This window comes from Vanacampus margaritifer, chromosome 9 (assembly GCF_051991255.1).
Source record: "Vanacampus margaritifer isolate UIUO_Vmar chromosome 9, RoL_Vmar_1.0, whole genome shotgun sequence".
NCBI classification, from domain to species: Eukaryota; Metazoa; Chordata; class Actinopteri; order Syngnathiformes; family Syngnathidae; genus Vanacampus; species Vanacampus margaritifer.
In genome coordinates this window covers 4,614,845-4,639,253 of record NC_135440.1, presented here as the reverse complement: position 1 = coordinate 4,639,253, position 24,409 = coordinate 4,614,845, and the positions used below count along the sequence as shown (strand labels likewise).

General features: G+C 38.7%; 1 protein-coding gene across 13 annotated transcripts in view; it reads left to right on the top strand.

The window, feature by feature from the left end:
- Nucleotides 1–24,409, top strand: part of LOC144057691 (serine/threonine-protein kinase ULK4-like) — a 119,010-nt gene that overhangs the window by 46,880 nt on the left and 47,721 nt on the right. For all 13 annotated transcript variants that reach the window (XM_077575527.1, XM_077575536.1, XM_077575538.1 and 10 more), the window contains 7 exons: nucleotides 5,012–5,173; nucleotides 5,585–5,770; nucleotides 12,925–13,052; nucleotides 22,198–22,331; nucleotides 22,479–22,600; nucleotides 22,833–22,889; nucleotides 23,115–23,166. In XM_077575527.1, the coding sequence (XP_077431653.1) occupies nucleotides 5,012–5,173; nucleotides 5,585–5,770; nucleotides 12,925–13,052; nucleotides 22,198–22,331; nucleotides 22,479–22,600; nucleotides 22,833–22,889; nucleotides 23,115–23,166 (841 nt within the window). The remainder of the gene's footprint in view (nucleotides 1–5,011; nucleotides 5,174–5,584; nucleotides 5,771–12,924; nucleotides 13,053–22,197; nucleotides 22,332–22,478; nucleotides 22,601–22,832; nucleotides 22,890–23,114; nucleotides 23,167–24,409) is intronic.

The window sequence follows — 24,409 nt, the reverse complement described above, 5'->3', positions numbered from 1 at the left end:
CCGGAACGTCCAGGAAGGCATAGGATGTTGAAGGATTATATTTAAGTTTTGTAATCTTTTGCGTGTCCAAATAAATCAAAGATGAGATTCCTGTGAAGAGGGTCCTTGCAAGGAGAATTTATTACAGAGATCTCTGGTCACACAATTGAATACCACCAAATGAAGTGTCATCCAAGAATGTGTGTCCCCCCCCAGGAGACACAGCCCTTCATTACAATCCGAGTTTGTACAGAAAAACGCCTCTTCTCCACCCATCAAATACGAAAAACTGATTACATTCTCACAGTATGCTATGTTGATCTTTCACATTTAGACAAAACAGGTTCTCAGTATGCCAGCTAGCACTTTCTCAAGCAGGACAAGTGAAAGGGAATTTAGACGAAACAAGATAACAGATAGGTTAAGGTCGAGTTATATTGAGTTTAACATTATTTCACCTGCTCTACACATCTATAACTAAATTTAACATGGTTAAAATATAGAATAAAGAATTAAAAATGTTAACAATGTTAACAATGTCTACCAAATTTACAACCACGCTAAACTAGACTTGTCCCAGCACGAAAATTAAATGCACCCGTTTTTAGGCCGAGCGCAGTCTACTTCCTGTTAATAAATTGAGGGGGCCGGCAGCTGTGTCGGCATTCTGGGGTGATGCAATACGGCTCAAAACATGGTAGACTAGACTTGCCCCAGCGCGAAAATTGAGATGTGCCCGTTTTTACGCCTAGAGCCCAAAGTCTTTAAAGTAAGTTACCTGTTTTGTGGAATTGTACTTAAAATAAAGAACTTTGTTGACCAGAATCAGATGTTTAATCAATGTTAAGCATATAACAGCATACTGTAGTCTAAAATACAGTTTGCTTGTCTTTCAAGTAAGAATGAATCTGTTGAATGTGATGCAGCAAAAATTGAGTGCAGCAGTCCAACCAGTGCAAAAATTTTGTCAAGAGCCCTGCTCACAGCTCAGGTTGTAAATAGTTCCTTAATGTGTAGTTTTTATTTGTGTGCCTTTAGGGTTATATTCTCCCGTTTGCGCTTACGTCTTCTTCTTTTTTTTACGCTCCTGGCAGCTTTAGCTCTTCTTCAGCAAAGCTGAAAGTGCCTTTCTCTTGACCTTGTGACTCAGCACTTAATATATGCAGTTCAAGTGTCGCTGAAGGCAGGCGCAATGTTGACGAGAAGAGTGGGGGTTGAGCCATGGAAGGAGTCAGTTTTTAATTGGTTGTTTACAAACACAAACGGTTGTGTTTACAAACACAAACGGACAAAACTAAAGACCCCACCTTTAAAGCAAGCTTGTAATAGCTTCCGCAGCATATTTGTCGAAATGCCATGACAGCTGCTGCTGTCACCGGCGAGGACCGAAGCCGTAACATCACCTCATTGAATGCCATTTCAGCTCAACTGACTTCGCCGATTAAACGCAACATTTTTTGACAAATACGAGTCATTCTCATGACTGGCGACGGCCATTTGTTGACAAAACAAGATAAGACAGGAGGAGGTGCTGTCGCGTGGAAGCCGGGTCAGGTTATATTCTTTCTGTTTAAATAAATAAATAAAATAAAATAAATAAGCAATCTGGCGTCTCACTCAATAGTGACAGCCTGTCAATAAGGTCACGTCACATCCGCCACAAACATATTGGTGCAAACACGTAGTATTAAAATTAACAAGCCAAATTATTTTGGCAAATACAAGACTAGACACAAAAATGGGAACACCAGATATTTAGCAAATTTTACAACATATGCTCCGGTACCCCATCAATACCTAAAAATGTTACTACGGAGGTACACTTTAATGCTATTACAGTTTAAACCTGGTTAGCACATTTGCATTACAATTCAGAGGTTGTGGGTTCAAATCTGGCCTCTGCTCCAGTATGGAGTTTGTATGTTCTCCCCATGCCTGTATAGGTTTTCTCTGGCTACTCCCACATTTCAAAAGCATGCATGTTGGGTAGGACTGGGCGATAAATCAATATCAGTATGTATCAATATCAATAGAAACTACGTTTGATAGAATGTTTGCTGATAAAATGCATTATTCCCCTGGTTTGACAAATAATCGGAAAGAGAACCAATAATAATGTCAGTTGTTCCGCGCTCAACTACTCGTATGGGATGTTTTTGACCATGTCAGGGTAGGTTGAAGCCCACAGCACATTAGCATCAAGATGCAACAGCTGCTACCTATTGCTGCAGCCGTGCGCTTCAGCAGTGGGAGAGTTGTGAAAAAACTAAAGAAAAGGAGTAGGTATGCACCGAAATGAAAATGGTTGGCCGAACCCAAAAAACTAAAATGAAAAATGCTTGGCCGAAAACCGAAACGCAGAAAAAAAATTATGCCAATTTTTACGATCATTGCATTCATTATAATTAATTAAAATTATTATATTATTATAAAATATTTATTTAGCACTGGCATTTTAACCAAGCACAATATAAATTGAAATGTGCCCACATCGCAGACATGTTGGGTAATGGTACATTAAACACCAAACGAGGGTTGAGCATTTTATGGTGGTGCGATTGCACCTTATAGTCAATGTAGTTCGCACAGGCGGGGACAGATTCGTGCGGTGGGACAAGGTGCGGCACACTTCAAATCGGCACATTCACATATTCCCCAATGTTTAACAATAAATAAATACATTTGTTCGCACCAGCTAATAGGCTTCAAGAACGGACTGCAAAGTCACACACAGCGTCCTGTACAGGTCTGTAGCTACCCGGAGATAGCGGTAAGTGTTTCCGTGTTTAAAACTGTTGATAGCAATAGTGCTAGCATTAGCTAAAGTATTTAGCACATAGCCGCCGGGATGCCGGTAAAAAAGTGGAAGCGTTTGAGGGGCTCTTATAAAAAAATCAAAATCAATTTTCCGCCGAAAATTTTCTGTGGCCGAATATTCAGTGCATCACTAAAAAGGAATGTTCCCTTGGTAAACATAATGGGAGACACAGCACAAGGATCAGTGGTTGACAAGAAAAGCCCCAAAGGTTTGAAAGCGTGGAGGTTGTGTAAAGTCTGACAAGAAACGTGGTAGTTTCAACCCCCCGACCTCAGAACTGTGGGGCAGAAATGCTTACAGTGCTCCTTCACTACACTGCCTAATAAGTGAATATCCATCCATCCATCCTAAATAAGTTAATTTTCTAGAGATGTTAGTTCTAAGTATGAAATGATGAGCCAAGTTTCATGGCTGATGAAATCATACTGAGAGATATAACGAGAATGATTCCCTTGTTTCTCAACATAAAAGTTTCTTGCATAAGCCGCATCTTACTTTTCTCAAGTAATATCTCTCTAATGTTCTCTCTCTAATGTACTCTACATTTCCGTCTTTTGTTCTCTTTCTTTTTTCATTCTTTCTCTTTGACTTGTTTTCTTTGTGTCATTCCCTTTTTCTTTTATAGTTCCAGGCAGGGAAACAGTCTTATTAAACACATACATATAGTGGGTTCTCCCCCGTGGGCTCATTAGTAAACTGGACCGCAAGGTCTAGGAAATGCTGGAAAAGACCATTGTGCTGACTCCCAAAGGGGTGTCAGTGGAATCATTATGTTGTGGTGCTGTGTAATCCTTTGGCGTTGGTTATACAATGTGATGGACTTTATTGGCTTAATAGGTTGGTTGTTGAATCAGTTGTGCCGTGTCTAAATAAAGATGGATCACAGTCTGACCACAGAGGCGCTGTTAAATGTCAGATGTGCTTACACATGCTTTCTTGACATTGTTATTGCTTTAGAGAGGTCCAACTTCAATTTGTTTGAGGTCATCCCAAAGGTGTTTTGTGAGGTTTGAGGTCAGGGCTCTCAAGTTTTTTCAAACCAAACGTGTCCAAGCATGCCTTTATAGGACTTGATTTGTGCAATGTGACACAGTCATGCTGCATGTATAAAAAGGCCTCGTCTCCATATAGGCTATGATTTGTGTAAGCACATTAATTGGGAGTAGCCTAATGTTTTTTTAAATGTAAATTATAAACCTAATGAGTTTTTACACATTGATTAGAATTGTGAGCTTTTTGCAAGTTAACTTTAATTCTTAGCATAATACAGTCAAGTGTGTTTCATGTTTTTGTTAGATGTGTATCTACTTGTCTATGACAACATTTCATTGTGGTCCACATAATCCACTATGTTGTTTTGCCATATGCTCCAGCCAGTGTAGATGTTTCTGAGTGTGGGAATAACTAGAAAGAGAACAGAATGTCAAGTTAGTGTTGATCAAAACAGTGACTTAAAACACACAGATGGATAGCACCATTGGGGTTTGAATGCATAAATTAAAACCCGCCATAGTCATATGGAGAGAAGGAACAAGAAACTTGCAATTAATTGTTATAACAATGGCAGTCTGTCATTTCCCACTAAGTGTCAGGAATTCAGTGATACATTTCCTTGGCAAAAATATTTTTGAACCTTTACAATGAAGTTTTGCAACAGAATGCAATTAACAGTGTGTTTCATGAATAGGCTGAGTTGTGTTAAGTGATGTAACACAGTGAAACACATTAATAGCCTGACAGATAATCATTGCTCCTCTGTTTCCCATCTTTCTCTGCAGTGACGCTCCTGGAAAAACTAATTTCTTCTGCCACTGGGATTTTATTAGTCTGACCCCATTGTCTGACCAAAATAACTCTCTCTCTTTCTCACACACACACACACGTACGCACGCACGCACGCACCTTGAGTATACAATTGTAACGAAGTATTGTACTTCATTACTTCCCATCTCTGATGCAATGCATCACAAATATAATGTACCTTATGTATGAAAATTATTTAGAAATAGAGCCGTTCATTGATATTGTGCCTAACAATACAGTGTCCATAATGGTCCATAAAATATGATACAAATGACTTCAGTGTGTTTTCCTTTTTTTGACCGTGGTGCTTTATATGTCAGTATCAAGCAAATTACATCGGGTTGTTGACAATATTTTTTACATTGTATTTTAAATCATTTTACTTAATTAGCATGTCTGTCTGTCTAACAGGATGACTCCATTGTTCATCACATGTCTGCAAAAGCCATTGAGAACATCTGCTCAACAGTCTCTGGGCCGTCACGCTGCCTGATGACAACAGAGATCGGATCTGCTCTGTGGTACCTTTTCACTCACTCCTCTGTGGAGGCAATCCGAGTCACCACTGTCTCTGTAAGTGGACACAGTCACATTCAGACAATAGATTATAACGGATTTGTACCGAATTTTCAATCCTAATGTTGCTTTTCATCTTATTTAATGTATTTATACATTACTCCAATGAGTACAGTTAGGAAATGAATATTTTAGTTGTATCCTACTAAAAAAATAGTCTCACAAGATCAATCTTTGTGCACACGCAAATTGTAGTTTTTCTAACAAATCAATTTGCCGTTAATTTTACATAAATACATGAAAATTTAGCTAAACTACATTTTAGAATAAACATTGTACCTGTGTGGAGTGGTGAGTCTAATTCTCAGTGAAGTTCTGAATTATCTTATTTGATATCCAAATAATGCAATGATATTAGTCATCTATTATATTATGTTTGTGTTTTTCCGTCTTTTCTGTTGTGGCCAGGCACTCTCAAGGCTTACTCGGGGAGACCCCGCAGTCTTTTTGGCAGTGATGGAAACCTTTGGACCTGCAGGCATTTTGGAGGCAGTGAGTGGAGCAGGGCCAATGGTCCAGCAACATCTGCTCACTGCTATTGCCACTGCATTGGTCAATTCACGTATCCAAACGCAACATGTCACACAGATCAGTGTAAGTCATTTCAAAATAGCAAGCACACAAACATCACTCTTGGGCGGAAACATCATATCCAAATTTGGTCAAAACTATTGGTCAGTCCCTATGACAGGCTGTTATTTTTACAAAGTATTAACCCAACTTAAATGTTGAAAATGGCCTGCTCTCCATCACGATTCAATGTTAATACCTAAACAATCATACCATTCTTCTTCGCATGAAAGTTTTGGAGATGCAAGGTCTGCCTGACGCCAGCAATGTTCAACTCACATATTAATCACTTTTGATTATTAACATTAATGTTTTAGTTTGAATGTATATTCAGTGTGAACTATTGGTCTGCAAGTATCAAATTCCTAAATAGCAACATAACACAAAGAACAAAACAAAAAATTCACACCATCTTCACATTGTGCTTTTCTTTCTTCCTGCCTCATTGTCATTCTGTCTTCAGTACATATAATGAACTAATGCTGAACTGCACCAATCCTGAACTGTGCAAAAACTAAATGTCTGTCAGCACTTACTTACTTAATTTTTTATGAGACAGCCCATCCTGTGTGTATATGAAGCATTAAACTGTCTAAGGCTGACATTGATTTTAAGGTTTTTAACTCTGAAACTCGCATTGGTAATTGACACGGAACTGAATTTATTTGCATTGAGCATTTCCAATTTAACACCAGAATACAAACTTAGTACTTCAACTCTGCTGTAATTACACACTGATATGCATTCACCACTCTTCCCTCTCCCCTCTACGCTCCCTTGGCACAAAGACAGACAGTCCATGAGTTTATTTACACAGAATGGAGTCTGTGTGTGTGTATGTATGTTTAAATATATATATGTGTGTGTGCGTGCATGTGCGTGTGTGGTGTGCAAGAAAGTGTGTGCATGTTGTATATACACATCTACACTAATATGCAGTGTGTGTCACTATCCGGACTAATTGGCTGAGTGGATGTGCTGCAGTGTTCTACCTCAGCAAAGCATTATGGGTAGTGGGGAGGGACTTATCAGCAAGGCACACATTACGAGGCTTTCTAATTAATTAACTCGGGGTTCTTGCACCATAAACACAATTGCATGCACACACACACACACGCGCACGTACACACACACACACGCACGCACGAATCTTGCATGGTGTTGGCGATAGTGATAATAATGTTGGCCAGCAAAATTATTTCCAAGCAGTTATTGCCTCGATTCATGCTGAGGGAGTGGATTTCTTCAGTGACTAGGCATACAAGTTTTGATAATATAAGCTTTAGGACTGTAGTTGACATGTTTCAAAAATTGTAAATCAATGTATGTGTGCCGTGTATGTGTTATATGTGTGTGCCGACACACACACAATACAATACTTTGAAGACCTCCTCAATTCCACCGACACGTCTTTCTTTAAGAACCAGAGTCTGGGGGCTCTTCTATCTATTGGGTCAAAATCACTGAGGTGGTTGGAAAGCTCCTCAGTGGTAAAGGTGGATAAGATCCACCTGGAGTTCCTAAAGGCTTTAGATGTTGTGGGGCTGTCATGGTTGACACGCCTCGACAACATCGCGTAGACACCGGGTACAGTGCCTCTGATTCTATTCATGCCTTTTAAAAACAGAATTTCTAGGCGCAGCTGAGGCGTTGAGGGGGTCAGGTTTGGTGGCCTCCACATTGCATCTCTGATGATGTGGTGCTGTTGGCTTCTTCAAGCCGCGATCTCTAACTCTTGCTGGAGCGATTTGCAGCCGAGTGTGAAGCGGTTGGGATCAAAATCAACACCTTCAAAACCCGAGACCATGGTCCTCAGTCGGAAAAGGGTGAAGTGCCCTCTCCGGGTCGGGGATGAGATCCTGCCCCAAGTGGAGGAGTTCAAGTATCTTGGGGTCTTGTTCACGTGAGGGTAGGATGGAGCGGGAGATCGACAGGCAGATCGATGCAGCATCTGCAGTGATGTAGACTCTGTATCGGTCCGCTTTGGTGAAGGAGCAGCGGAGTCTAAATGCGAAGCTGTTTATTTGCCAGTCGATCTACGTTCCTACCCTCACCTATGATGACAAGCTCTGGGTCGTGACCGAAAGAACAATATACCGGATACAAGCAGCCAACTTGAGTTTCCTCCTCAGGGTGTCTGGGCTCTCCCTTAGAGATAGGGTGAGAAGCTCAGTCATCCAGAAGGGACTCACAGTCGAGCCGCTGCTCTTCTGTATTGAGAGGAACAAGTTGATGTGGCTTGGGCATCTGGTTTTCGATGTCTTCTGGACGCCTCCCTGGAAAGGTGTTCCAGGCATGTCCCGCCGGCGGGAGGCCACGGGGACTTCAGGACACGCTGGAGAGACTGCTGTATGTCTCTCGGCTGGCCTGGGATCTTGGGATACCGTCGGAGCAGCTGGTTGAAGTGGCTGGGGAGAGGGAAGTCTGGACTTCCCTACTAAAACTGCTGCCCCCGCGACCCCAACCCTGGATAAGCGGTAGATGATGGATGAATTGATGCATTTTACTTCTTTTTTTTTTTTTACTGTTCCTGCTTGTATTTTTGGTTTGGAATTTTATTTCATGAAACCATGACGGTAATTTGTCTCACAAAGAATGACTTTGGAAGCATGTTATGCAATGTGCTGTTTCTACAACTTGCTGTGGGTAATGCCTGACGCTACCCTAAGCCTGACGTTAAGGTTAGGTACTTAAAAAAAGAAGAAGTGGTCATTCCGTCAACATTGATGCAAGGTCCATCTGTCCGTCAATGACGGATGCCATGGAAAACGCCCATTTTGCCGAGGGAAGGACGAATGACGGATTGACATTACAATGCTGTTCGGCTTGAAATATTGACGGATTGACGATGACGGAAGGGTGTCCTGACTGTTGACGACGACCAAATGACACACGCTCAAAATTTATTGACGCGCCCACCTGTGAATAGCAGCTCATTCAATGGAGGTTCCGCTACGCTGTTTCTAACTTTGGGTGAGCGTCATCGAATTGCGTGTAGTTGTGCTCCGCGTACCCCGATCCACAACATGCTGACAGCAGTGTGACTAAACTGAACACGGAGGATTATGTATGAATTTAAAGGTTAAAGGTTAAGATTGTCATGCCCATGTAAGTGGGGTGAAATTCACTCTCCGCATTTGACCCATCCACTGAGGGAGCGGTTAGCAGCACTAGGGGTTTGGGGATCATTTGGTGATCTAAAGAGTGTCAAGCAGGGAGGCAAATGGGTCTCAATTTTATAGTCTTTGGTATGACTTGGCCGGGGATTGAATCCACAACCTCCCAGTCTCAGGGTGGACTCTCTACCATTAGGCCACTGAGCTGGTTTCACTACTGGGTGCTATACACAACTGCATGTCTCACATGAAAGAAAAACACAATACAAGTCACAAGCGATGCTTTCTCTGGCACAAACAGCAATTGAAGTGAGTATGAGAATTACTGTAGCTGTAGACTGGCTGTAATTGTATAAGATAGCGTGTTGTTTAGCTGACACTGCGCACTGCACACTATGAACTGGAGGTATCGTGATCAAATCAGCCTACCGCCGTCGGTACCAGATGTGATCGGGCTGCCAGATTGTATCGGGGTCGGCTAACGAACACATCACGCTACAGGATTGGATGGAAATTATCCAGTTGATGTCAAACATTGGGAAAAATAATATTCAAGATGTAATTCAAATAACAAAATGTATGGACTGAAATTGTAAAACTGTAAAGAAACCTAAGAATATAAAAACAAGATATATTGAATAAATAATAAAATTGATTGGATAATGATAAATACACAAATTCATGTAACAAATAATGTCAGTTTAGATTGCTAATGTGTTCCTATTATCATTAAGACTGTTTTTGTGATGTGTTGTGATTTGTGAACAGCTAAAAAAGAAAGCAAACAAAAGTGACTCATTTCATTAGCGCTGCTGTACTGACGTCATCTATTTGATTTTTTCTTTAATCTTAAACTATCCTGCATTTATATTCTTAGGCTTATTTACGTTTTTACAATTTCAGTAAATACATTTTGTTATTTAAATGACATTTTTAATATTTTCTTTCCAGTATTTTGACGTCAACCAGCCAATTCTGTAGCGTGACGTCATCGTTAGGCGAACCCGATACAATCTGGCAGCCCGATCACATCTGGTATCGACACCGGAACACAGACTAGAATCAACAGAAAAACAATAATGCAAAAGGCCTGCAGAGGGAGACAAAGCAACACAAACAAGGCAGCTCTAAAAAGTCGTGACAAGAGGGTCGCATTTATGGTGCATTCGAGGAAAGTAGGAAATCTGACTTTTCCGACTTCAAACCTGGAAGTGTGTACGGACACGCCCCCTTGTACTCAGAAATCCCACTTGCGAAGTCGGGGGAAAAAAGGACCCCTACTTCACCGACCCACTACAATGTGACGTCACTATACAATGGCGACACCTTTGGAAACAAAGACCGTGAATGGTAAAACACAATTTACTTGAGTGTAAAACTAGATAGCTGTCTTCATTTATAAATATTCAAAAATAAATATGCTTCACGTAACACAACGTACGTGACAGTATGCCGCTTTCTCCCTGCATTAAATTATACGGTGAACTACTGAACTGTATGGAATGCTTATGAAATATATACTTACAACAAATGAAGCAAAAGTGTGAGAAGCTTTCTGGAGGTTTTTTGAGGACCAAAATAAAAAAATATTTTATCACTGTTATCACTATTTTCAATCACTATTTTTGTTGTTTACTTTCGCCTTACTTTTCAGGTCGGAATTGGGAAAAGCCAATTGAGATAAATCCGACTTTTGACCATCCTCGAATGCAGCATAAGGCTAGCCACCGAAGTAACGAATTGTAAACACTACGTAAAAGCGTGCTGACTTGCCTTCATAATTGTGAATATAACCGCAGATGGGCAGTTTAAATCTTTATGTCCTTCTTGGAAGATGACGTGCAGGACTTCGCTCCAATGATCCGACTTACAAACTTCAAAGAAAAGGGAGGTAAATCGCGCAGGTATCGAAAAGAAAACACACCAATTTTATTGGGAGGAAATACGACTGGAAGTTACTTAAGTGTCCGTGTCATATAGCCCATAAGCCACTGGCGTAAATAGAATACAGTAATAAATTGTCACTGTATTCTATTTACACCAGAGGCATATAGAATGTATTATCATTTAAATGATTATTATTACTAATAATAATATTTGTTAATATTATTAATGATAAGAATTTAAGTCATAATACAATAATAATAATAGTAATTAGCTGTGTTATTCCCTGATGACACCAATATTTTTCACTCAGGGAATAACAATTACAGGAGGAAATAATGAGATAAATTATCATTAATTATAGGGAAAACAAAAATAATGTTATTTGGAAATGGTAGAATGAATAAACAGGTGAAGATTAAAATAGAAGAGGTAGAAATTGAGAGAGTTCATAAAATCAATTTTGGGGGGTAATTATTGATGATAAAATAAGCTGGAAACCACATATCAAACATTAAACAGTAAAACTTCAAGAAACATTGCAATAATTAATAAAGCAAAGAGGGTATTAGATAGTAAATCACTCCACACTCTATACTGTTCGCTAGTCTCTCCTTATTTGCAGTACTGTGCTGAAGTTTGGGGCAATAACAACAAAACCTAACTACATTCAATAAATATTCTACAGAAAAGAGCATTACGGATTATTCACAAAGCTGGTTATCAGGATCACACAAACACATTATTTCTAAAGTCACAATTACTTAAGTTTGCTGACATTGTACAGTATCAAAGAGCACAAATAATGTTGAAAGCAAGATATAATTTACTACCACAGTATATTCAACTGTTGTTTAAGAACCATAATGAGTGTTATGATCTACGGAGACATTGTGACTTTAAAGAACCTAAGTTTCGTACAACAAGAAAGAGTTTTTGAATATCAGTATGCGGGGTGAGGCTACTGAAGGGATTTAGTGGGGAGTTGAAACGGTGTACAAATATAAGACTGACTAAAAATACTGTATAAAAATAAGATTTTCAAACAATATGAGGATGAGGGAGGAGTGGTCACTTACGAGGTGTGTTGAGATAATTGTATTATTTATTTTTTGGGTTACTACTTTTTGGTTTGTTCTTTTTTCTCTCCTTGTTTTGGTTAGTTTGACAAATGTATTAGGCTATGGGTGTATGTTTACATGTATTAATTCACATATTGTGTTTATGTAAGAGAAGGACGGAAGTTTTGTTTTATTCATTTTTTCCTTTCAGACACACAGCCGAAAGAAGGGCTGACGGGTAGAAGCCATGGCTTATTAGTAACCAGTGCCCATTGATTCTTACTATACGCATTAGTCATATACATTGATTATGATAGTCATTGCGTCCTTCCTCGAGTTATTAAGTTAAGTTATTTACTTAAGGAGAAGGGGTGGGAGTAAATAAGTTTTACTCCTTCTCACTCCTTTTCGAATATTCATTGATTTTCTTTTCTATTGCCTGTTTTCTTTTGATTTTTCTTTTCTTTCGTTAATTATTGACATTTATTCATGTATTGAAAATGTTGAAATATTCGAAATAAACATTTCAATTCAAATTCAATTTAAAATTCAAGAATATACACTTTCGCTTTTAACTCCAAGACATACCGGTATTTTTTTTTCTTCCCCCACATAGGTTTGTATTCATCTCTCCCACACCCCCTTGGTAAATACAATCGTCATTCAGAAACTGCATTTTATATATCCTCGGGTTGTCTCTATGTGAAATTAAAATTGGTTTGATGAAATGAAACCTTTGTGAGTGATAAATATGCAAAAAAAAAAACAGAAATCTGGAAGGGGGCAAATACTTTTTCACTTCACTGTATATATATATGCCGGTGTGTATACACACACGCACACACACAAAAACTAGTGCTATATACTACACTGTGTATAGATACTGTAGCTATCACTATATTTTAATATGTTTGTGTTTACTTCATAATGTTGGCTGCTCTTCACTGCATTATTAACTGGACACAACTTTGTCAGTGGAATCTTATTTGGAATATTTCAGATTATTTTGGGTTACTAAGGTTTAAAAATGCAACTCATTAATGATTATACAACTCGTTCACATACAATATGTATGAAAAGTGAACTCATGTGTCTCCATGTCTTTTTTTTTTTGTAGGATTGTGTGTTGAAGGTGCTGAGCTGTCTAAAGAGTCCATCGGCAGTAACCAGAGCCAAAACATTTCTATTGCTTTTGATACTGATAAAGGACAACACAGATACTCTAGTACTCTGCTGTCAGCACAGGTAAATAATTCTATAATTACATAAAGTGGACCCTCTGATTACGCACAACTTGGGTGATAAACAATTAGGCAAACAAATTCAATTTCAGTTCAAGCACAAATGTCTAGGGCGGCATGGTCAAAAGGCTCAGTTGAGCTTTGTCTCATGCCGCATAAACATTGGGTCTGTGCGTCACAAATTGGAAGTCTCTAGTTATTTTTCTCTACATTATCTGGCTGTTCGCAGTTGTTATGGATGAGGTGCGCGGATACCAACAAACACAGACACTAACAAAAGCTTTTAGGGCTGTTAAAATTAAGGCATTAATTTTGGAGATTAAATTTAAATTCATTAAAGTGTTAAAAAAACAACAAGAACAAAAACCCTCAGTTGACTTAGTGTGCAGCCAAACTTTGAGGTGTCACTGGTGGAAAGAAGAATGTGGAATTTAGGTAGTTTTACTTGTGTGATGCTTGTTGGAGAACTCTTAACGTAATTCACACACTTTGCATAGCCAAATTCAAATAGCATATTATTTGTACGCCTTTGGTGTATCAACTCAAGTTGCTCAAGTTACCTTTATGCGGCCTCTTAAACCATCTAAAAAGTCCGGAAATAATTACTAACAAATAATGCTTGCAGGAAAAAGTGCAAGGAACTAGAGACAAAATACTTAGAAAAATTCAAGGACAAGACAAGGTAACAATACGAGGTCAAGGCGAAGCGATATAATAAGGACCACAGAGTCAAGACTAAGCATTGCTACATGGAGGTGAGCAAGCGAATAGTCCGACAACTGACAAGCAGGTTGAGCCGCCTCTTAAAGCAACCTGATTACAGACGAGCTGCAGGTGAGTAGCTTGGGGATCCGCCCACTGCCAATCAAGCTGGGCTGAAAACAAACCAACAAGCCTGAGAGCAGAGACTTGACAGCAATGGTGTTATTAGAAAGCAGGAAGCCTAAACCGATTACTGTTGAAGCAAAAAAGGAAATTATGGTCTTCAAAAACATGTTCATGCAAAACGGAGAAATGACAAATTCAAAACCTTGGCTGTGGTGAGGAATTATGTCCATACATTTTATAAACAGAATCTGTGACAATGTAGACCAAACACTGATATTGGTTGAACAACAACTAAACAGCCCGTATCAGGGGTCTGGTATTTCATACCCTCCACAGGACTCTCCAACGGACATGGATGAATTCCTGCTACAAGACCACACAACACATGTAAAATTGTTGGACGAACTCTCATGCATCCTCCAGAATTCTGCTAATGGTGTAGAGCAATAACTACGCTACTGAATCTGAGATTCAACTCCTCTACCGTACCTCTGAATAGACATTTGGTTGAATGAATGAATAAATGAATGAATGAACAGAGCTGGGCACTTTCGGTAATCGTCAATTGCCGTCTTTTACGATGGCCATTTTGCGGCAAGTGCACAATGGCGCAAAGCCTTGGATAAATACATGGACTGAGCACCGATTGAAGCACGTTTACATCAGTCGATCGGGGTGAGTACATACAGTCAATCTCATTACATGTATTTTTGCGAACCTTCACGTCAAAGCATTCGCAGAATATGCGGAAGCACACTTCGAAAGGTGGACATCATCATTGACAGGAATTGACGATGAGCGGAAGTGCCCAGCTCTGTGAATGAATGGAAGTTTATTTCAGTTACCACACTCAAAAAAGGAAAGAAAACATCTCTTCGAACAAATCAATCAACCAAAAAAGGCCTACTGTACACCTACCGTTTGTTAACATATTGCTCGTGTGTCCAAATGGAGACCAAAAATGGTCTTGGAGGTACGAGGATTCCACCTGACACCAGCAATATACTGACATACATTAAGCAGCGTGGCTCAGTGGGCAGATTGGCCGTCTCCCAACCTGAAGGTTCTGCAATTGTTCCTCAACCCTTGAGTGATTTTTTCAATGTATTAGGCTGGGACAAAATATAGTATTTTTTAGGGTAAAATTTACTCTACAAAATTTACTGTGTAGGCTGAAGTTCCAAGCTTATTATTTCCCATCCTATACCGTCTCATTGAGTCACATAAAATTACATCAAAACAAAACAAATAACTACTATACTCACATTGTATTTCCTAAATGTTTTACATTTTATTAATGGTACTATAAGCATGAATTATTTTACATTTTAACTTGTTATTAAACCCCAACAAATAGGTACACAGCTTCTACGCATCATCAAGTCCATTACACAATTTTACAACAAAAACTGAAACACATCTTTAGTCCTGATTTAAAGGCATAGAGTGTACAGTATTATCACTCACAACGTCCCAAGTTGAGGTCAGAATTTCAACAAACCAAACCAAACCATGCAATAGTTCACAAAATCCCAGACAGATGCTTTTTGTAACTCTCTAAATGTGGAAAGCCGACAGTGAAAAAGGAGTTTGGTCAAACTGATGAAAGGTTTACAGTCTCATCAGGCCAATTTATCAGACTATACATGATTACTTTGGCAGGATTATATTTAATAGAACATTCATTGTCTTTCTGATGCACAAGTACTCCATTAGTCCCATACAACACATTTGTGTTATCTTAAGCAGTCTGATTTTAAAAGGGAGGCTTTCTTCATGAATAATGCTGCCTGGGGTTGTTGGCAAGGCACTTGTACTTTGTGTAACCTTTGCGCTAACTGGCACAGCAGCTATGGGAATGATAATATAAATGTATGTACCCTGGACATTCATTTTTTGCTGCTGTATGTTGTAACTTTCCTCGCACTTCAAATGGTTCATTAGCTGCTTGTCCCGCGTTTCACCCCTTGCTGAGTTGCACTGGAGCTGTGAATGTGCATCGCCCATACAATTCCATGCATATGCATTCACGTACTGTATAGGCTGCCAGTTCCCCTGGTGATTTAGGATCAGTTGGTCTTTCAGCGGGAACAAGATGCTCTACATTATTGACATATAGATCCTTTTTAACAGAGTCTGTCTCTTCTCTTGCTTGACGCAACATGACTGAGGTAAGCAAGGTCAAAGGTCTATTCAGTTTCTCCCTGTAATCTCCCAGCCAAAACTTTTTGGGTGTAGCTGTACATCACATAGCTTACAAATCTTTATTGACTCGCACGCACACACCTACACACACAAGGCGTTATTTTGACCCAACTCTTCCATCCATCCATCCATCCATCCATTACCTGAACATCTTCAATTCCATATGAACAAAACATATTTTTATCTTTTTTATTTTATTTTTTTGCCTTTGAAACAAATTTGGAATTCAAAAATAGCCCAAGATAATTCCATGTCACTTAACTAATTTTCTCCCAAAAACGTATAAAAACGTTCTATTTGAAATATTGTCATGGTCCCAAAAACATATTTATACATTTTATTTTATTTTATTTTTTTATCCAAGAGCAGTGCTTCTCAACCGCGGTCCTCGAGTACCCCAATCCAGCCTGTTTTCCATGTCTCCCACAGCCAACGTTTCAAACGATTAGCTAACCAACAAACTCTCCTCAGCTGTGTTGGCATTGGGAGACATGGTAAACAGTCTGGATAGGGGTACTTGAGGACTGGGGTTGAGAACCAGTGTTCTAGAGCATACAGAAGGCTTTGATGCAGCTTCTGACATGAAGAGGTGGCTTAAAGCAATGGTAGTTATTACAAAAAAATGGCCAGCAGGTGGCAGAAGAGTATAAGAGATCAGCCTTGCCCATGTTGCAACAAGCTCTTTTTGCCAGTGTTTTCAACAGGAATGTGAATAATGATGAAACTTAGCTATATTCCTAATTGCTGAAAAACGGAAACAGATACAAATGTACTTTTTTTTCCTGATGAAAGAAGAGACTAAATTTTTCTTTTGGTAGGTTCCATGTTTTTATAGCAATATAACTATTCTGTGGTCCTTGCAAAATCTGTCAAAATCCAGTAAAACAGCCGGGAGTGAAGGGGGTTGCTTCAGTGAAAATGGCTGGGATTGAATAAGTTAATAACCTCCCAAAAATGGTTTGCTTGCATTCGGAAGTATGCCTGACGTAGAAAAACGATGCCAAAAAATGACTGAACATGAATGACTTTTTGTGACAACCTCTGATGGGACAAGTTAAGAGTTACATGAAAATTGTAATTGTATTTCATCTATTTAATATACTGACCACAACCACCAAGCACCATTATTATTGACATTGTTATTTTTTAAATATTGGGATTGCAGTATTTTGAATACAGCTCCTGTATTGGAATCCTTCAAGTGTATCCAATGCTGTACAGCCTGTATGAGTGAATATCAGAATGCAGCAAGCTCACTATTTCATCCATTGGTACATATGAAACCGTTATTGCGGGACCGCTGAAGCATTCCCTCATATGTTAGAAATGTAATAACATGTTTCCAAACAGCATCTTCGTAAATGTATTAAGTAAATCTTCATTTGCCCTAAGTGCCTAAAAATACAGTATAGTGGAAAATACTACTACATATCTACATATAACTATTTTTAGCTATTACCACATCAGATGTTGCATTTTATATCAGAATGGGCACTTAAGACATTTTAGGTTATTAAAATCACACACAGACACACACATACATTTTATCTTTATTTCCTCACGCGTCTTTCTTACTTTCTTACTCTGTCTTATAGCTGTCAGAGTTGACCTGCCTGTCTCTCTCCCTCCGAGTACGCAGTGAGACTAAGCTGCACACACACACACACACACACACACACACACACACACACACACACACACACACACACACACACACATTGTTTCCTCAGTCCTGCCTTCACCCGGGCACGTTGTGTTTAATTAGCTCCACAGTGGCGTGAAAAATTGGGTGTGCGTTTGCGTGATTTCGTCTATGTTAGATAAACTTGCACAAGCATCGGTGAGGAAGTGTAAAGATTGCCTCTGGGAGTTGACTGCGATGGCTTTCAAAACTTGCAGTCAAGCACACATGCACACACACTGCGAGCCAGTCAGTTTGGTGTGAGCACTCCCACAATGACTGTCAGAGAGGTGGCAAGTTTGGCTTTTCGCAGTAGTTAGAAAAGGCATACAGTCCAATAAGCTTATACAAAGTCAGAGAGATACATAGAATGAGTCAACTGCTATTATTTTTCTAATGACTGTAGCATGGATGAGGAGCATATCTGGTAAATTCACCCCTTTTTAATTCAGATGGAAGGAACATTTCCTTCCTTCCTTCCTTGTGAGCACTTCTCCTTTGCCGAGATAATCCACCCCACCTCAAAGGTGTAACATATCAAGATGCTGATTAGACACCATGATTAGTGCACAGATGTGCCTTAGACTGCCCACAATAAAAGGCCACTCTGAAATGTGCAGTTTTGTTTTATTGCGTGGAGGGCAGCAGAAAATGTAACAAAACTGCATCTATCAGACGGTGCTGCTGTATAGACAAAAATAGAGAGCAAAAATAGCCAGAATGTCCACATGTCCTTTTATTGTGGGCAGTCTAAGGCACACCTGTGCTCTAATCATGATGTCTACTCAGTATCTTGATATGGCACACCTGTGAACAGGTATGGATTATCTCGGCAAAGGAGAAGATTTAGACTGGTTTGTGAACAATATTTGAGCGAAATGGTGATATTGTGTATGTGGAAAAGCAGCTAATGTCTGAATGTCCATATTGTGAAATTTAGGACAAGAACATATGGGGGCAGGCTTTGCCGTATTATGTAAATGCAGAACCCTGCATACTGTAACATAATCATTGTGCTATAATCAAAATCATTAATAAATAATGGCTTCAATATCTGTTACTTTATAAAATGAAAAGTATGAAGTGGAAAAAGACATGAGTAGGTGAGTTTCCATTTACCCTCAGCTTTGCGCAAAAAGCAAGTTGCGCAAAAGCAAGCTGGTAATGGAAACGTGATTTTTGAAAAAACTCAAATATCGCAAAAAGGTTTTTACGCTCTCATGAGGTGGTTTTTGAGACGTGTGGAAATAGAGGTATTTTGCAAAAGTGTAATGGAAGCACTTGTGCATTCCCTGTAGTCATGAGACCCACGCCCTGTCACGGAGGAAAGGAAGTAGGAAGTACGGAGCCACTCGCTTTCGTGTCGGAGCTGCCTCCCGAGGGGATAACAAGTCTTTTTAAGCACAAAGCGATTCAGCTATAGAGCCAATATGCCATGATATGTTCCATATCGTTGCATGAGAAATGCACACACACACAACACCAAATGCCCGAACCCGCCAGATGAGGGGAATGAGCGTCTTCTGTAAACATCATGAGCACCTCCTACAGAACTGCTAGATCCCGCGAGACAGGACATTACGAGAATTTCGCCTCAGAAGGGAAACGCTCTTCAATGGAAACACCGACAAGTAAAAATTGTACTTTATTGAAATAGTACAATATCGCCTGTATTTTTTTGAAAAACTGTAATGGAAACGCAGCTAGAGATGCTTTTCAACACCAAGGTGTGAAATACAAGTATAGAAAGTATAAAATAACGTGAAATGGTGAACTATATTAAATGTTTATCAAAGTGTTGAGATGGTTCACTTATTAAATTATAATCCTCAAGATGGAGTTTAGTTAAAACAGAAATTTATAAATTTTTTCCCTTCCAAATTTACACTTTTTAGTTGATGATAAAAATTCTTTTTAAATATTTTTGGGTAAGGACTAAAGGGCTTAGATTACATACTGTAACTCACCTTTTGTCAAAATTGAACTGGAGGGTGGGCTGGTTGTCTTTAATTGGGCCCCCAAATAACTAGCTACGGCCCTGGGTTGAGCCAGTGACGTCGACAGCCGGCCTGACAGAAACTGTGATTAGCAGCTCGTGCAGTGATGAAGAAGGTAGCTAGTAGCTGCAAGAAATAATGTGAAATACTGGACAAATTGTCAATCAACAGTTAATACATATGTTGCAGAAATATGCTATAATATGGCACCAAGCAAGACTACCCCACTTTGGGTCTTGCTTTCCCCGAGCCGATCTAATGTGTGCCCGGAGTTGGGAAAGCCCTCCTCCCGAGTCTCCACTTGGTGCCAAATTGAAACATTTTGTAAAGCAGAGGGAAAACTAAACCCCTCGGCAGTATAGCGACCATATATAAACAAAATTGAACTGTGAGGGAACGCTAATCACAACAAATCACAATTACCCAGCAACTATATTTGCTTGTTTTCATGCCGTTTGAGTAATTTGACCTATGACTTCTTTTTTTTCGTTTTTCTTTTACAATTTGGAGCAATCAGTGTTACAAGCATAACTTGTTAATTTTCTGTGATTTCTGCAACAAAATACAGATGATCCATAACATTTACTATACTGTAAAACTGCAAACTCCTGGCAAGAGCGCATATGGGATTTTGTATTTGTATGGATTCTCGATCTTTTATTATTGTGAATTTGCGACTATACTCAACATAACAGAACTGCCGCATCTTGACAACTGGCATAGGATGTGATAGTCTACTTACATTGGTTGTTTTAAATAAAACTGATTTTTTTTTTCATTCACACCCTTATTTCTGTTTTGTTTTTTCATTCACACCTAAAACAAGCACTGCCCTCCTACCTGTTTCTTCTTAGGCCTCACCCAAGCCCCAAACCACACGCTGTAAAAAAAAAAAAAAGAAAAAAAAGAGCTATTGGTTAAAATACAAACAAAGATGTAGCTATTTCCACCAGGGCTAGGCAAAATTCTGACTTGAATTGAGAATAACCCCTAAATTCCAATTAAAGTCGGAAAACAGGGAGTATTGCAATTTAAATGTGAATTTCCCCAAGTAGAATTGAAATGCCATGAAGTTCGAAATGATTCATGATGCAAAATTAAAGTGTATTTAACAATGAAGCTTTACACTATAAGCCTATTTGCAACATGAATTTCATACAAATATTATTTTAAGGACTTTATATGCACTAACACAATACTTAATTATAGTATATAGTTAAGTGTAGTAATTGTTTTTATTAAAACTTAAAGCCTAGTCAGTTAAAACAGATCATTAAAATATATATATTTTTAAGTAAAATTGTTTGAAATGATGGCAGAACAGAGCAATCTTGCCTCAATAACAAAACATTTGAGGAACAGTTGACCATTAGACTCAACAACTTTAAGCCATAAAGCATTATTTAGCTTCTCATTTAGTTTTAAATAAATAATCATCAATCAATTGTCCATTAAATCGCTCTAAGCACGCCTCTGCAAAGTAGCTAATACTCTTTGCACACTCGATGACAGCGATAACGCCATTGCCACCTACTGTAATGCATATGCAATTACAATTTATTCTACAACAAGTGCTGGGAACAACATTCGGCCCGGAAAATATTTGTCAGCGGGTGGCAGGCGGGTTATGGATGACATGAAGTGATTCGTTGATGGTGGGGTTTGAGGGGGAGGGTTGGGGAACAGCTAATAAAAATCACTGGATGTTGAAGGTTGAAATTTAGAGCTTAAATCACTGTCACGCAAGAGTTGAGTGCTCCCTGCGCTTCTGCGCCTTATAAATGTACAACAAAACATGCCCATGCCTTATGTGGCAAAAGTGGAAGGGACGGATCGTGGTCTTAATGAAACTGGGGGGTGTATTATAGCACTTTGTGCTTTGAGTAGTGGAGTTGAGTTGAGTACCCGAATGGCTGGTCTATTTCCTACAAATGTTTGACACGATACCGCTCTAGTAAGCATCCCCTCACCCTGCACCACTGACTATCTCTGTCCAAAATCAATGTTTAGATATGAATATGGCTTTTCAAAATATATTTGCATGTTTCTGCACTGTATGTGTTCACGTGTGTTTGTGTGTGTTCGTGTGTGTGTACATGTGTGCGACTGCATGCGTGTCTGTTTGTATTAACCTTGTTGCTCTGCCCTGAATTTGTGAATAGAATATTATTGATTGCTGTCAATGCAGATTAATAAGGTCTGTTCTACCTAAAGGCCTGTCTGTTTTTTCATTGCCACTCTTCTTGAGATATGCATTTTTTTTCCCGCAGCCCGTGTAGCAATGCTAGTTAATTCTATTGTTATATTCACCATGTACTCCCAATTTGATCTGAACTGTTAAAATAGTGCAGCAATTAAAATATTTACATTCATGTACATTAGTTAATTTTCAATATCATCACCCTACTTTTTGCTTATAATCACTGTGTGTTTGACAGACTTGTGATGTACCTGGAGAGAGACCTACGTAAAGCCACACCCCTTAGAGAGCACCTTAGCCAATCAGAATACCTGTCTCAGTGTCTGGACTTATTATCTGTTTATCTGAGGAGTACTGCACCACTTCTTCTGGGTACAAGCACACCCTACACACACACACAAACTGAAATATTTTATTAATCATGTCATGCGTTTTCCTTGCTGTGGTAAAATATTCAAATCCAATATATTTCTAGGATCCTAACAAACATTAAACACTTTAATTTGTTTCCTCTGCCAGAGGACATTTTGAGTGCTTTGAAAGGCATCATTGGAAGGAGACACCCATCCCTATTTCAGAGCAAACAACTTAAACACACTCTGCCTGCTACATCTGTACTGCTAGCACTTCTTTCATCACAGGTAACAAGGACCAAAGGCAGTGTAATTCATTCTATACTTGATTAGTCAGTGCTTACTTCTCCTAAGTATTTATTCCAGTTGTCCAATTCAATATTTTCGATATTCCGAAAATGCAAAAACAGTTATCTACGTTTTAGCATGGTGCATGTATCTTTCTGTTTGTCACCTTTTGCTATGTATTCACCTTTGACCAAATTTTTCTCAACTTTTTTTGCCATCTGCCCCATCACAGACCTTCAGATCACAAATCGTAACAGAGAAGTTTCTGACGCAGATTGGCTCATTGCTGGTACGTGTGTATCATGTTTTGATAATTGTTTTCATGTCTGCAAGGCAGATGCAATTTTTATTTAAAAATACAGCCTAAAAGGTAGAAACTGAGTTATATTAATGAATATACTATTCACTATTATGATAATGAACTTAATTCTCTAAATGTTATTTTTTTTATAACTGTAAATATAATATAGTGTATTGTATATATAATATATTCCTTCATCTCTTTGCTTCACAGAACAGTATCACCCACATTGAGTCATATCAAACCATTTTGGTCAGTAAGATGGGTAAGTTAATAAATCACATGTAATCTATTTACTTTCAAAGTCATATCGTATTTTACATAATAGTATGTTAGTGCAGAGTTTACTTTGCATTCACTTTCCATTACCCTCTTTTACTTTTCAACCTTTTTCAATGTGTATTATCTCTTGTCCTCCTGTACATTCAAGAATGAAATATTGTTCCCTCGAAACAATGGGCACTGAAATTAAAATAATAAACTCTACATACTGAAAATGTTAAAGGAAGACAATGCAAATATATGAATTCAAAGTTATTGGGGCAGCATGGTGGGATAGAGGTTAGCATGTATGCCTCGCAGTCAAGAGTTTCTTGACCCTAATGAGGGACATGCAAAATTTAAAGTGATGGATGGATGGAACGAAGTTTTTGATGGCTTGGGCATTTTTTGAACTGTATTAAAGAGTACACACAAAGTTCTATCTTTGAACTAGACTAAGTGCAATTTCTGCAGAAATTGCGTGGCAATGCTGAAAGTTGCATGCTAATAGATGAGCTGAATGCTTATGAAGTAAATTGAAAGACAAATTATGTGAAAATTACAAAGTATTGTATTTGAAAGATAAATGAATAAAAAGAACACTTGAACTCGGGAGGCATGAATTTTTGAAGCAAGTTGAAATTTATATGGAAAAGTGTTATATCTGTAAGTACCCTCCATTCATTTATATGGAAAAGGGGAACTAATAATATCAAATGGAAAAATGCAAAAAATAAATGAATAAATCACTCACCGAGGCATGGGGTGCCCTTCATTCATTTAGATGTAAAAGTGGATCAATGATAGTCAGTTGGTATACATGTCCCTTAGCATAGATATATTTGCAATGTACAGTCGGAGGTGGCATTTGAACCTGCCAACTCCTGGTTACTGGACAAGACAATTTACCAACTGCGCCATCGAGCAATATCAGACAGCTGGTAATGATGAGAGGTTGTATGTATGGAAGTGAGCGTGGAAAGTGGGGGAAAAAATCAATGTCAGTCCCATTGAAAATGAATAGGGAAAAGTTGATATTTAAAACCTTAAATTGTGCAAATACTGTAAGTAATGTGGAATCAGACGATAAATACCCCGAAAGGCGTGCATTTTTGAAGCAAGTAAATTGTATTATGTAGGAGCTGTTTCACGGCAAAAAAATTGTGGAGATTTAAAATCACAAAAATCACAAAAATATATGCGGGTGTGTGCTTCCAGCATTCCCTCAATCATCAAAAGTGCATTTA